This window comes from Lactuca saligna, chromosome 7, assembly GCF_052625555.1.
Source record: "Lactuca saligna cultivar CGN05327 chromosome 7, ASM5262555v1, whole genome shotgun sequence".
In the NCBI taxonomy this organism is placed as follows: domain Eukaryota; kingdom Viridiplantae; phylum Streptophyta; class Magnoliopsida; order Asterales; family Asteraceae; genus Lactuca; species Lactuca saligna.
Window position 1 is genome coordinate 159,307,043 of NC_136423.1, and position 13,614 is coordinate 159,320,656.

The window sequence follows — 13,614 nt, forward strand, 5'->3', positions numbered from 1 at the left end:
TAAAAGAGTCATTTTACCCCAAGTGCAGTGTTTAGTATTTGATTGAGTGTGTTCATGGACTTGTAGCCGAGGAGTTTCAGGAGCAGCAGCCGTTAGCTTTCAGAGACACACACTCAGCCGCCAGTTTACGAGGTGAGTTTCCTTCCAGTAGGGACGGGTCTAAGGCCACAATGCCGGCCCGTCCAGTTAGCAGTAGTTTCCGGACTTGATCCGATGCAGTAGTTAGTATGTTTGATGCCTTCGTGGCTCAGACAGGATTTGTGAGCTATGTTTTATGTGTTATGTATTATGTGTTCCGGGCTACGGCCCGATGTAGTATGCAGTATATGTGTTCATGCTAGTTGTTATGATATGCTATGCTATGCTCAGTTCCGGACTTCGATCCGATGCAGTCAGTTCCGGACTTCGGTCCGATGCAGTCAGTTCCGAACTTCAGTCCGATGCAGCCAGTTCCGGACTTCGGTCCGATGCAGTCAGTTCCGGACTTTGGTCCGATGCAGGGGACAAGGTCCCAGTCAGTTCCGGACTTCGGTCCGATGCAGTTAGTTCCGGACCTTGGTCCGATGCAGGGGACAAGGTCCCAGTCAGTTCCGGACTTTGGTCCGATGCAGTTTCCGGGCTTCGTCCCGATGCAGTGGGCAAGGCCCGATATGTGTTTATATGATATTGTCATTGTATGGTATGTGGTATTTTGGGGGAGCTCACTAAGCTTCGTGCTTACAGTTTCAGTTTTGGTTTCAGGTACTTCCGCAAGCAAAGGGAAGAGCTCGGGATGACGGCATCGCACACACCACCGCCTCAGCTTTAACCTGGGATTGGTTTAGTTGTTTGATTTGATGTAGCATGATACAGTTTTCCGCTCAGTATTTTATTATGTTTTGGAATACATCACGCATGGTTTTATTATGTGATACTCTGATTACAGTTTTGATTATATTAAAAACAAAAATTTTTGGGTCGTATTTTTGGGTCGTTTCAGTGAAAATCTCATAACGCTCTTGTCTCGCGTTTTGGTGGTATCTCTCCAACAAGTCTTGATGCATCTCGTATGGATACATGTCCTCGTAGGACTTTTGGAATTCGGAGTTCATGGTGGCAATCATGATGCAATGTACCTTCGTTGCATCTCGCTCATGAGTCTCAAAAGCGGTGATTTCAGCCGGAGTAGCGATTTCGGGGTTGATCTTCTCAAGCTTTTCATCGAGGACATACTCCTTATCCTCGTAGCGAGCAATGGTGCGAATGTATCTTATCCATTCGCTAAAGTTCGTTCCATCGAAGGTGACCTTTTGGCAAAGGCTCATCAACGTGAAAGAACTCGCAGCAGCGTTGTTTGTGTTTGACATCTATAGAAAGGACAAAGATAGATTAGAATAAGAATCCCTAATTATCACCCAATAAGAAAAATTAGGGTTAGGATCCAACAATAACATTTACATATTAGAAAAGGGATGCCGTAATCTAACATGAAAATAAATTGAAGGTAAGTGAATGACGATTCACTAATTCTCCATAACAAAACCTAGACTATTAGTCCTAAGTGTATTGAGAATTCCTAGGTTCGGATGAGATTCATTGAACTATTCAATGGCATGTTTAAATCTCGATATGCCCCTCTTGTTTGTGACTGGGATGCCGAGGATCAGAAAGCGGGTGTGAATTACCATGCAAATTCACATGGTGCCTTCATTGTAACGATCACCTATTCGATGTGCCGGTAAACCACACACGCTCCATCGAACTATGATAAACAATGAATCACCCTTTGCCACCTTTGCTTAGAACCAATTAGTGTGCCGGTAAACCACACACGCTCCACTAACTTCTTAGCAAGGGTGCAAAGTGTAATTTCATGGGATTGCATCAATTCACTTTTCCTAAAGTAACTAAGATTGGGAAATTTTTAAAACGTGTAGTTACTTTGTATTTCTTATTATACTTTTAATGAGAGGATGAGGTTGCCCTATCCTACCCGTTCGGCTAACAACCCTCCACCAATCAAGCAAGCGGTGGGTGTGAGTGTACACCCATTAAGCGCCATTTTATAGGTCGCAACCTTATACCCACCTTATAGATCGGCTTCGTGAATGAGGCCTACTAACGGTAAGACTAGCATTTAGTTATACATATATATATATATTATTCTAGTAATATCATATTAGTATAAGGTTGTGTTTTAAACCTTTTAAAACGTAGGGTTTGAAATTTAAGTTGTCTAAATTAAAACCTTTTAATCACAAATATAAATTTCAAAACTTTAGGGCAAGTTTTAAACATTTTAAAACATGGAGGATCAAATAACAAATAATTCCAATTAACAATTAATATCCTAATTATCTTTATTTGATTTATCCAAGATTTCTTTTAAGATAATTATCAAAATAATTAATCAATTATCATATAAGGAAATTAAATATTTTATTAGATGATAAATATCTTTAATTAGATCAAGATTATAGTCATATATATCAAAAAAAACAGATTAGGGTTGATCTAATATGATTAAGGTAAGTTTCCATAAGATAAACATGAAAAAATCCTGGATTTGCCTAATCCTGACGCCCGGACTCGCCGAGTACACAAAGGGACTCGCTGAGTCAGGCCTACTCGCCGAGTCCACTTTGGAACTCGCCGAGTCCATGACTCATAAACCCAAAAATTCGAATTTTGCAGGTTTGTTTCAGTTAATCAAGCAACAATTTAAAGAAAACCAAGCTAGGCTCTGATACCACTGATGGGTTTTAGCCATAAGAACTTTCCTATGTGCGCATGCAAAACCCTAATGCTTGGATCTAGGCTTTCTAATTAAACATGCTTTGAATCCAAGACTTCTAATGGCTAATTAGGTTAAATAACAACATTGAAATAGATCTAGAATCATACCTTTGGATTCCTTGTAGATCTTGTTGTCTTGGAGCTTCTAGAGTCACAAATATCACTCCTCTAATGGCTTACAAACACCAATAGCAAGCAAGATGATTTAGGAGAGAGGAGAGGGGAGGAATTCGGCCAGAGTATCTCTACTTTAGATGGTGTATTGTGATTACTCGAATTCCCTCACCCCTTAGGGCCTATTTATACTTGTAGACTCCTTAAGGATTACAGCTTTAACCCTAATTGGATAACTTAGACTTTAAGTTGATCCATATCCTTTCCTTGATAACCCTATGGATGATTTTGGCTTATCCAAGCCCTAGAAATCGTCCATCCTATCATGGATAAGGATTTATAGTCTAAAGTGTAACTATCAAACAATTGATAGTTTATACCCTCTTATTTAATTAATCTCTTTAAGTCACCAAATTAATTCCAATTAATCTATGACTTATATTAATCAAATAACCATATATTATTCCTTATAATATTTACTCTCTCTTAACAAATCATCCATCAAGTTGCTATGGTGAAGGCAACCCAAAAGGACCATGCACAACCGGATCAAATACTTGCCTAATATAGTTGCAGCCTTAGACACTATTCCAATATTTCTTTCAGCCGAGAGCAGGCTGGTATGGGTGAGTAGCGGGCGTGCGGGACGGGATACAGACCTCGGATTGATTGTGAAGCGCTTGGGATCAGGCTAGGATCGAGTATGTATGATGGAGATAGAGTTCGGAACCCCTAGGGGGCTAGAAACAGTATGCATGGGAGGATTTCCCGGAGAGGTAACTCGGAATGTTGATTGCTAATTGAGCGGTCCGGATAGACTGAAGGCCAGTAGGCGTACCAGTCAGGCCGAATGCTCGGAGGACGGTCCAGCTAGACTGAAGGCCCTGGAGGGCGATCCAGGACTACTGAAGGTTACGAGAGTGGTCCAGTTGGCTGAAGGTCGGGTAAGGCGGTCCAGTCATGCTGAAGACTCTGCATGTGTTGTTAGATCGGTGCGGGGAAATGGTTTGAGTATGTCGCGTTATGTTAGCGTTAGAAGGTCTGGCCCCGGATATTGATCATGATAGGAAGTCGAGCGTGGACTTGAGAGTCTTCGCGAGTGGATTCAGAGTATGTATGGTGCATGGGATGGCGGTTATGCCATAAGGAAACAATGTAGTATTGGGTGAGCACCGTGGCATTTGTGGTAGTGTCAAGACTGCTAAGGTGTTGTTTGTTTTTTCTGAGGCAAAATGTATGCAGTCTGCGGACCACATCTATAGACCTCTGCAGTAGAAGAGGTGGACCAAACGTCTGCAGTCTGAAAAAAGAAGACTGTTTGTTTTTTTAACATCTGCGGGCTATTAAAATAAACTGAAATCTAAATAAACTGATTTTTTTAAACTTCAAAGCGAATTTTTTATATATTTTTACGACTTTATTATAAATATATAACGAATCTAGATCAACTTTTATGTATTATTATATAAAAAATAAAAATAAAAATGGTATTAATTCATATACATATTTGATAAAAACCAACAACTTTGATTGCAAAGTTATAACCAAACATTATAATTAGTGATCAAAGAATTTGATACATAAATAGATAGAAATAAACTTCGATTTTTTCAAATAAATCTATTAAAAACGTACGATAAATATTTTCTCGAGAAATTGATGATACTCTATTAAATAAAGTTTTACAAAATTTTGGCAAAAAAATATAAGAATATATTATGATTTTTTTTTCATATTTATATAAACAACTTCAACGACTATTATTATAATAAATTTTTATTTATAAATTTGTTAAAAATATCATGTTTGTATCGTTAAATGTTTTTTTTTAAGTTTGTAATTTTTTTTTCATATTGTTTATCATTAATAAAGTTGGAAAAAATATAAATTAAAAAAAAAACTTAAAAAAAATAAAGATATATATGTTTTTTTTAAGCTAGAAGATGTCTGAAGATGTTAGAAGACTCTGGTCCACATCTGCGCTAAGAAGAGGGCGCGCAGACATTTTTAGGTCTGCAGTCTTCAAAAAAACAAACAGTCTGCGAAGACTAATGTCTGCGCGTGGTCTGCGCGGCGTAGACAGAAGACGTCTCGCAGATCTGCAGACAAAAAACAAACACTACCCAAATGTGCTATAAGTGGATCTCCTTGGTAAGGAAAAAGGGAAAGGAATGTGGCTCCGAGAGGGAATGTAAGTCACGGAAGTGAATTAGTAGTGCGAAGTTACGATTGGGGTGTTCCAATTATGGTTATGGCACAATGTGTGCGGCGGTGGTATGGAATCACATCCGGTTTGGACGTCTGCCGAGGTCACGGAAGGAAATTCCGAGGGTGTAAAGTCAAGAGGCTCGTAAGGGATGCAAGGATGGAGTTTTGGATTCCCAGCTTGATTTCGGTGAAGGAATTGCGTAGCAGTGGTTCATCTTGAGGGATGTTTTGAGGGTCGTCATTGGATGGGTTTTCCTAACCCTAGGGTGCTAGAGCTAGTTCAGCACGTGCATGTGATTGCAAGAGGAGAACTCATGGGAGTTGCCCTGAAGAATGTGTTTTTCTGTTAGCTTGGAATGGATAGAGTTGGACTCGGATCGGGAATCCGGTGGTGCATAGTTATTTATAGATCATATGGGTCGAGTGATGGATGGGATTTGGAGCAGTGTTGCATCATGGGTGGTACTCAGTTGTTTAGTGTGGTTATCAGAGGGTAAAGCCGGTGGCCAGCTTGTGACGGTGGTTAGGACACCGCGAGCAAGGAGAAAGTTAGTTTATGGGTTCCATGGTTGTGCTTTGAGGAGCCTGGTTGGGTTAATGCCAGGAGTTGTAATGCGAGAGAATTTCTAGAGTCGAGTTATCGCAGGCTTCGAGGACGAAGCCTAATTTAAGTGGGGGAGAATTATAACATCCCGGAATATCAAGAGTAGAGTTGAAGGGCTAAAAGTGTAAATTTGAGAGGCAACTCGGCGAGTCCATGGGTGGACTCGGCGAGTATGGTCGCGATTTTGGTCGCGTGTTAAGTGGCCAAATCGGCGAGTCGACGGCTGGACTCGGCGAGTTGGTGCTGAGTGGAGAAAACCCTAATTTCAGTGGATGAGCCCTATATAAAGGACATTGTGCCCGCTTCCTAGTCTCCTTACCTTCCCTTGAGACCAGAAAACCCTAGAAAACGTGAGTGTGAAGGATTGGAGTGCATTTGAACCTTGGAAAAGAGATTTGAAGGAAGATCTTGGGGAGTTAGGAGGCTTGGAGCAAGGGGCATTGCTTGGATTCAGATTTCATTGTTGTTGGGGCTTCCTTTTGAGGTATAATCTCGTTCTTGGGTTGTTATTCTTCTTGATTCATGATTCTTGGAATGTATGGGAGGCTTAGCTTGTGGTATCTTGAGTTTGAAGAATAGATCTGAGGTTGCTACCTCAGATCTAGAGTGGAGAAGGTCTTAAGTGCATTAAAGTCCCTGTTCTTGAGTGATTGGTGAAGCCATCATATCCCAAACCCTAGCCCTAGAGGGTAAAATGCCTAGATTTCTTTGGATTCACGTAAAGTTTGCCACTTTACGTGATGGATGGCCTTAGGAGGGGTAGATCTATGGTTTGGATCATCTGCATGGCTTGGAAAGCCTCTGTATAGATTCAGACCCGATGGTACTCGTCGAGTCACATGGGTGGACTCGGCGAGTTGGATGAAGATGGCCTGGAACTCGGCGAGTAGGTTGAAGATGGTCGTAGACTCGGCGACTGTTCTTGGACTCGGCGAGTCTGGTCGTAGGGTCCAAGTTTCTTTTGGGAAGGCTGTGACTCGGTGAGTCAAGGGATGACTCGGCGAGTTGGAGGGTCTGTGTATGGGGACTCGGCGAGTAGAGTCAGTCAGGGGTAGACTTTGACTTTGACCAAGGGTTAACCAGTTGACTTCTAGGGGTAATTTGGTAATTATTGGTATTTATTGGATTCAGTCTTTTGGGTATTGACAGTGTTGGAGTTCGGGTCGGAGGTTGCAGCAACGTGATCTTATACGTTCAGTCAGCAGTTGCGAGGTGAGTTATCCTCACTATATCGATAGGGTCTAAGGCACCAAGGCCGGCCCTTTATTGGATTGAGATTCGGATATGGTTGTTATGTTATTGCTTTGATATGTCTGCATCCTGGTAGCTAGGATGGTATATGATAGAGACCTGGTTAAGGTCGATTTCCCGATAGGTGGAATGATGCTATGCTAGTAACCGGTTAGGTCGGTATCCTGGTTAGGGTAATGATATGTTATGTGATCTGTTTGATCGGTTTGTGAACTATGAACTGTATTGACGTATGTTCTCGATTGTCGTTATATCGACGGACTGGTATTGACGAGATTTCCAACTCTTGTTTAGATTGTTTTTCCTAATAATCGACCGATATGAATTTCGGTTTCTATGCTAACACAACAATGCTGAAACTTTTAAAAAATCATAAATTCCTCTTTTGAAGTCAGATTTTGATGTTCTCTATTTGATCATGTTCACTTTTACGAATACTACAATTTTTATTTAGATTATTTTCCCTAAATAATCTTCTATTGAAAATAGTTATTTTTTGTCGTGAAGAATAATTATGCTATTATTCTTTAGTCATCCAACCCTATCTTGCGGACATTACACTCGATCACTTGTTATATTGTTATAAATGTTAATATGATCTTCTCGTGTGTGTATGTGTGTGTGGGAGAGAGAGAGAGAGGGTTCACCGACCCTTTGTGAAATTGTCTTCTATAAAAAAAACAAAAAAAAAAATCATTAAGAGTATATTGGTAGGTTCACATAGCTTTAACCGAAAATTTTAACAAAGTTAATCGAAATGACCACTAGTAATACAAAATTAACACTAAAAGGACCATACGGTGTGTAAGGTTTTCTCAACAAGGACCATCGATACGATACTAAAAAAAAAAAAAAAAAAAAAAAAAAAATCATAAGAATTATTTTAGAGAAAAAAATGACAACCATAATGAACATTTATGAAATGTTGTCTATGGGTTATTTTCTTAATTATCAGTAAAAAAATCTAAATATGATTATAGAAATATTAAATATATGAAAAGGCCAAAGGGAAAGAAGATGCCAAGGCTTTACTGCCACTACTTCCATATCCAAAACTCAATAGATATACCAAGAGACACACCTTCCCTTTTGAAACCCCAGAAACCATGGCTGCCAATATCGCCATTTCCACTTCTTCTTCTTCTTATTCTGCAACTTCACTAGCTACCAAACTTAATATCCCACCAAAACCCTCTTCATTTCGATCCATCGGTCCTCCAAGAGCAAACTCAAATCGTCGCTTCAAACTTCATGCAAAATTAGGTTTCTGCCCTTTTTCATGATCAAGTTACAGTCTTTTCTTCAAATTCGATCTTCTTTTGGGCCTTTTTGCTGTTCTACAGATGGGTTTTTCGTAATTTTGCAGGAGGAGAAGATGCGGAAGTCAGTAAAGACGGAAAGAAGAAGTTCATTACTAAAGAACAAGAACCAGAACAGTAAGCAATTCGATTCTTGACCTTTTAGAGATTGCAAAATTGCATTTACTTATGGTGTGTAATTTGCTATGTGCAGGTATTGGCAAACAGCAGGGGAAAGGGAAGGGGAGAATCCGATGATGACGCCTCTACCATACATTATCATATTCGGCATGTCGACTCCATTTGTCATCTTGGCTATTGGGTTTCTTAATGGTTGGATCAAGGTGCCCATCCGATGATCAAACCAGTCTTTGTTTAAATTCTAAATGTCATTGATATCTTTCTTGATCTTTTCATTCAAGATATGCATAGTAATTGTTTTCATGAGTTTAACTATACGAAATGTTGTTGTATTGAATCATATATTTAAATTTTGTATGAAAAAAGAGGCTCTAAATTTACACGATTAACTTGTTCAAATGGTTGAAACTTCATTATTGATAATTGATAAGTTAAAGGTCTTACATTTAAAATTAAATGAATATGTATATATGTATATATCAATATATCATTGTAAACAACCGCGAGTGCACCGATTTATTTTTTGTCAATATGGTGTCCTTCAATTTTTTTATTTTGGTTTCGCAATGCCCTTTTTCACTAGCTATTGTTTGGTTTCACCTCAAAACACTGCGAAAGGAACTATTGCACCAAAATCCCATTTATTGCTCACTTTGGCATTTTTGTGTCAAAGTCCATGTTGACCTAGTAGATGATAGTTCATGATCTTATATTAGTAAATTAGTTATAGACTCATGAATTATATGAGTTAATTTTAATATATATATATATATATATATATATATATATATATATATATATATATATATATATATATATATATATATATATTTGAGAATTTTGAATTTATAAAAAAATAAGAAAAATAATGAATTATTATAATAAAAATGTTTTTTTATCTTTTAAGTTTAAACAAATAATTTAAATAAATATAAGAAACTAATGAGATTTAATTTTGGGAATTTTGAAATTAAAAGATAAGTTTATTAATGAAATTAATATTTATTTATTGCTAAATTTATTGTAATTATTACATTAAAATATTATATAGAATTTAATAAAATAAAAAACTCATAAAATAACATGTGGAAAAAAAATTAATTCAAAATAACTAACATTTGGTAAATTGAATGAGAATGCTACAAGTGGCAAAAAAACATTCATTTATTAGAGAATATAGTAGGCGTGAGATCTATATATTATGTGAATTTATTTAAAAAAAATTAAATATAAAATTCTAAACATTTGAGAAGTTTGAATTAATAAAAAAAGTAAGAAAATATTGAATTATTAAAATATTTTTTTCTCTTTTTAATTTTAAAAAATAATTTAGATAAATAAACAAAAAAACTAATGAGGCTTTAATTTATGAAATTTAAGATTAGAAGGAAAGTTTATTAATGAAATTGATATGTATTTATTATTACATTTAAAAATTATATGAAATTTAATAAAATAAAAAAATAAAAATAAAAAAAATAAAAAAAAAAGCCCATAAAATGACATGTGGAATAAAATTTAATTTAAAATAACCATAAAATGACATGTGACAAACTGAATGAGAATGTAAGATATGACAAAATGATTTTTATTTATTATAATAGATAGTAGATCGTTCAACCAGTAAAGATCTTTGCGCGTAATTCTGAAGTTATTATAAGATTTGGGAAGCTTATTTGTCCTCACAAAGAAATAAAGCCATAGTCCACCAGCCGAAAGGATTCCCATACAAAGTGGTGAATCCTCGAAAGGATGAAACCATTACAAATTCCACCATCCAAGTAACACTATCAATACACAAATAACGATTCACCACCTGTAAAAACATAGGCATTTTCACATCACACAATGAATTTACACATGTTTATCAACCATGTCTCGACACAAAGAATATATTGAAATTAATGTCCAACAAACCCATGACATGTTTGTTGAGTACACGACATTTGAGTCAACTAAAGTCTTTTATTTGTATTATCACACGATACGTGTTATTGATGCACCACCCATCCATGTGCCTGATCCAAGAAAGCATATAGATAAAAAAATTATTTGTCAAGAAAACTTATAGTCGTTTTTTGGTAGATTACTAGGGGGTCTAAAAGTTTGGATTACTAACCCATAAAATCTTTTCATTATGAATGTTTTTTTTTTTTTTTTTTTTTTTTTTGTGTGTGTGGAAAAGAGAAGGAAGTTTGCTCTTAAAGAACAAACTCAAAATTTAAGTGAAATTTAAGTCTTATTAGAATTTTAACAACTGTTGAAATAATCTGATCTCAATAAAAATTGTTTTATGATGACACATTGGTTTTGATAGGTTTGAGAGGGAAGTGGAGATGGGTTGACTCTTATGCTCCATTTATGATGGGACTATAGAATCTCCATATCACTTGTTTGCAAGATACCTATTCATGAATTTTATATAACGCTAGACAGGTCGATGATGGAATCTCCATTTTCAAAGCTCGATGATGGAATCTCCATTTTCATGTGTTTTCTTTGGCAAAGAAGTGGCCTAATGATGGAATCTCCATTTTCAAAGATCAATGATGGAATCTCCATTTTCTAGTGTTCTCTTTGGCAAAGAAGGGGTTGTGTTAGGTGGATTATATAAAACTCAATGGGGGAGAAAAGGAAGGTCTTTCATGTCGTAATGTTAGTGGTCGATTTTGATAAAATTATGTTTCAATCGTTTTATTTGCTTTCTAATAGATATAGCAAAAGAAAGAAAATACCTATACATGACGACTACATCAGCCTACTCTAATCTTTTTTATTCTTATTTTCTGTTAATTTCTAACTATTTTTTAATAAAATATTAACTGTATAAAAAAAGTCATAGTGGATTAGTGGTTCATTACTATCAGCAATTCCAAATAAATGTCTTATTCTTCTTTCTAGGCTTTTTCGTTGGTAGGACCAAGTTTAGTTGATCGGATGGCGTGGGATGAAAATTCTATTATTTATGACCAAAAGTACAATAAATTCCCAAAGGGGAAGTTTATACAAACGTGGGGTAACTCAAGGGACTATTTATGCAGTTCCTTCAAGATTCCCTGCGATTTCATACGACCAAAGAGCCACAACATCATCCAGCCGTCCATTCTTCTCTACCCCACCTCCCCACCAACGGTAGATAAACGTCCCACGTCACATTTTTCTTATCATGAAACAAACAGCTCTCATTCCACCACGTGTCACTGTCGATGCGTTATTACTACCTCGATCCGACGACCGTCGTACTTTTTCTCACAACTCAACGCTTCTTACAGACCCCAAGCTTCCCGGAGCTCCGGCGTACTCATCACAGCCGGAGGATTACTTGAGCTTCGCGCCAAACAATCCGAATTATCCTTTGAAAAGATTAAATATTCAACCCTATGGCGGATTCGGATAACGAATCAGGAGGGCACAACGCCGGCGGCGAGTTATCGGCGAGGGAGCAGGACAGGTTCCTGCCGATTGCAAACGTGAGCCGGATCATGAAGAAAGCGTTACCGGCAAACGCGAAGATCTCGAAGGATGCAAAGGAAACGGTGCAGGAGTGCGTATCGGAGTTCATCAGTTTCATCACTGGAGAAGCATCCGACAAGTGCCAAAGGGAGAAGAGGAAGACAATCAACGGCGACGACTTGCTGTGGGCGATGACGACGTTAGGTTTTGAAGAGTACGTGGAGCCTCTGAAGGTGTATTTGGCAAAGTACAGGGAGATAGAAGGGGAGAAGACGACGTTGGGAAGACAAGGCGAGAAGGATGGGTCATCAGGAGGTGGTGGTGATGCAGCTGCTGGCGGTGGAGGGAGTGGTGGCGGTGTAAATTCGGGTGGGTATAATGACGGCGGTGGAGGGATGTATGGAGGGATGCAGAACAACATGATGATGGGTCGCCACCACCACCAGATGTACAATTCGGGTGCTTATCATCATCAAATGGGTATGGGGGTAGGGAGTCCAAAGGGCAGTTTGGGCAGATCGGGCAGCATCGGTGGTGGAAGTGGTGGAGCTTCCACTACGAAGCCTAGGTAGGTGGTCGCTGAAATATTTTTTAAAAATCAACTTTTTTTTCTAGTCTTTTCTAATATATTTTTAATCAGTCTCATTAACATGTGGAATTTTCAAATATAATTCAACAATCTTATTTTGTTTTACTTTGTAAATAAATAATTGTTAATGAAATGTGTAATTATTTTTCATGTAAAAGTAAGCGATTTTAGATACTTAATTGTCAATCGAGCATTTCTTTTCTAAAATAAATACTATATTATACTATATATTATTAGAAAATATATTAATTAGAGATGAGCCGAACAGATTTTTAGATTTTATATTTTTGTCATAAATTTTTTCGATATTGGTACATTTAATACTTATAATTATAAATTTACAGAAAAAGTCTGTATGAGTTTTTTCTTATAGAAACACACTTTATGTTTAAGTCTATATATGTTTGAGTCTTTTATATAGAAAGGATCAAAATAAATTATAAAAATTGTTTTTGTAATTTATAGAAAATGTCTTTCTCAATTTGTTTATAGAAACATTCTATGTGTAAAAAAAATAACTTAATAGAAAATTTACAAATTCACAATATACTGACCTGTTTGTCCATATTTTTCTGTTTTCACGTTTTGGCCACATGAGTTTTATATATTTACAAATTTAATGCCTATATTTTTATAGTTTCTTTATTTTGGCCCGACGAAACGGTATAGTAACTTACTAGTTAAGGACTTAAGGTCGACCCAAAAAGATATTACTAGTACGTTAAATATAACTAGTGTAAAAAATAGTTAATGGATTTAAACGTTATTTAAATGTTGTAAATCTGAATAAAACTTGTTCTTTATTTAGCTTAATTCTTACTTATATAGTTATATTATATAGTTTTATATTTGAGCTATTTGAGTTTAATTATCTAATATAGTTTTGATAGAGAATATCGAATTATTCAAGCTTTAACATTAAAAAAAATCTCGAGCCACTCAGACCTTATGACTCGTCGAAATAATAAGAAGATTTCTCTTTTGAAACAAAATATATATAACAAGTAGATTGCAATTTTACGAGTTGAACTCGAGTTTTTGCTACTCCTTTTTAACGTACGTAGAAGTTAGAACACAATTGTTTTAGATTATATACTAGTTTATAACCCTTGAGAACCACGGTTATAAAATTAATTAAACTTTCATATAAAAATCAAAATTATTAATTAATTACTTTAAAT

General features: G+C 36.5%; 2 protein-coding genes across 2 annotated transcripts; both read left to right on the top strand.

Annotated features, from left to right (window-relative positions):
* The first annotated feature begins 7,979 nt into the window (after positions 1-7,979).
* On the top strand, positions 7,980-8,776 carry LOC145004102 (uncharacterized). Its single transcript, XM_078963001.1, has 3 exons — positions 7,980-8,215; positions 8,319-8,388; positions 8,465-8,776. The coding sequence occupies exons 1-3, from the start codon at positions 8,059-8,061 to the stop codon at positions 8,607-8,609; spliced, it is 372 nt and encodes a 123-aa protein (XP_078819127.1). The 5' UTR covers positions 7,980-8,058; the 3' UTR covers positions 8,610-8,776.
* A 2,730-nt stretch (positions 8,777-11,506) lies between these two features.
* On the top strand, positions 11,507-12,554 carry LOC145004866 (nuclear transcription factor Y subunit B-3-like). Its single transcript, XM_078963874.1, has one exon. It carries the CDS (start codon positions 11,772-11,774, stop codon positions 12,414-12,416), a length of 645 nt encoding a protein of 214 aa, XP_078820000.1. The 5' UTR covers positions 11,507-11,771; the 3' UTR covers positions 12,417-12,554.
* Positions 12,555-13,614: the final 1,060 nt, after the last annotated feature.

Bases quoted from the DNA above. Each gene is read 5' to 3' on its own strand.
- LOC145004866 (XM_078963874.1), top strand. From the start codon at position 11,772: ATGGCGGATTCGGATAACGAATCAGGAGGGCACAACGCCGGCGGCGAG.
- LOC145004102 (XM_078963001.1), top strand. From the start codon at position 8,059: ATGGCTGCCAATATCGCCATTTCCACTTCTTCTTCTTCTTATTCTGCA. The intron at 8,216-8,318 runs GTTTCTGCCCTT...GTAATTTTGCAG, and splicing joins CAAACTTCATGCAAAATTAG to GAGGAGAAGATGCGGAAGTC. The intron at 8,389-8,464 runs GTAAGCAATTCG...TGCTATGTGCAG, and splicing joins AAAGAACAAGAACCAGAACA to GTATTGGCAAACAGCAGGGG.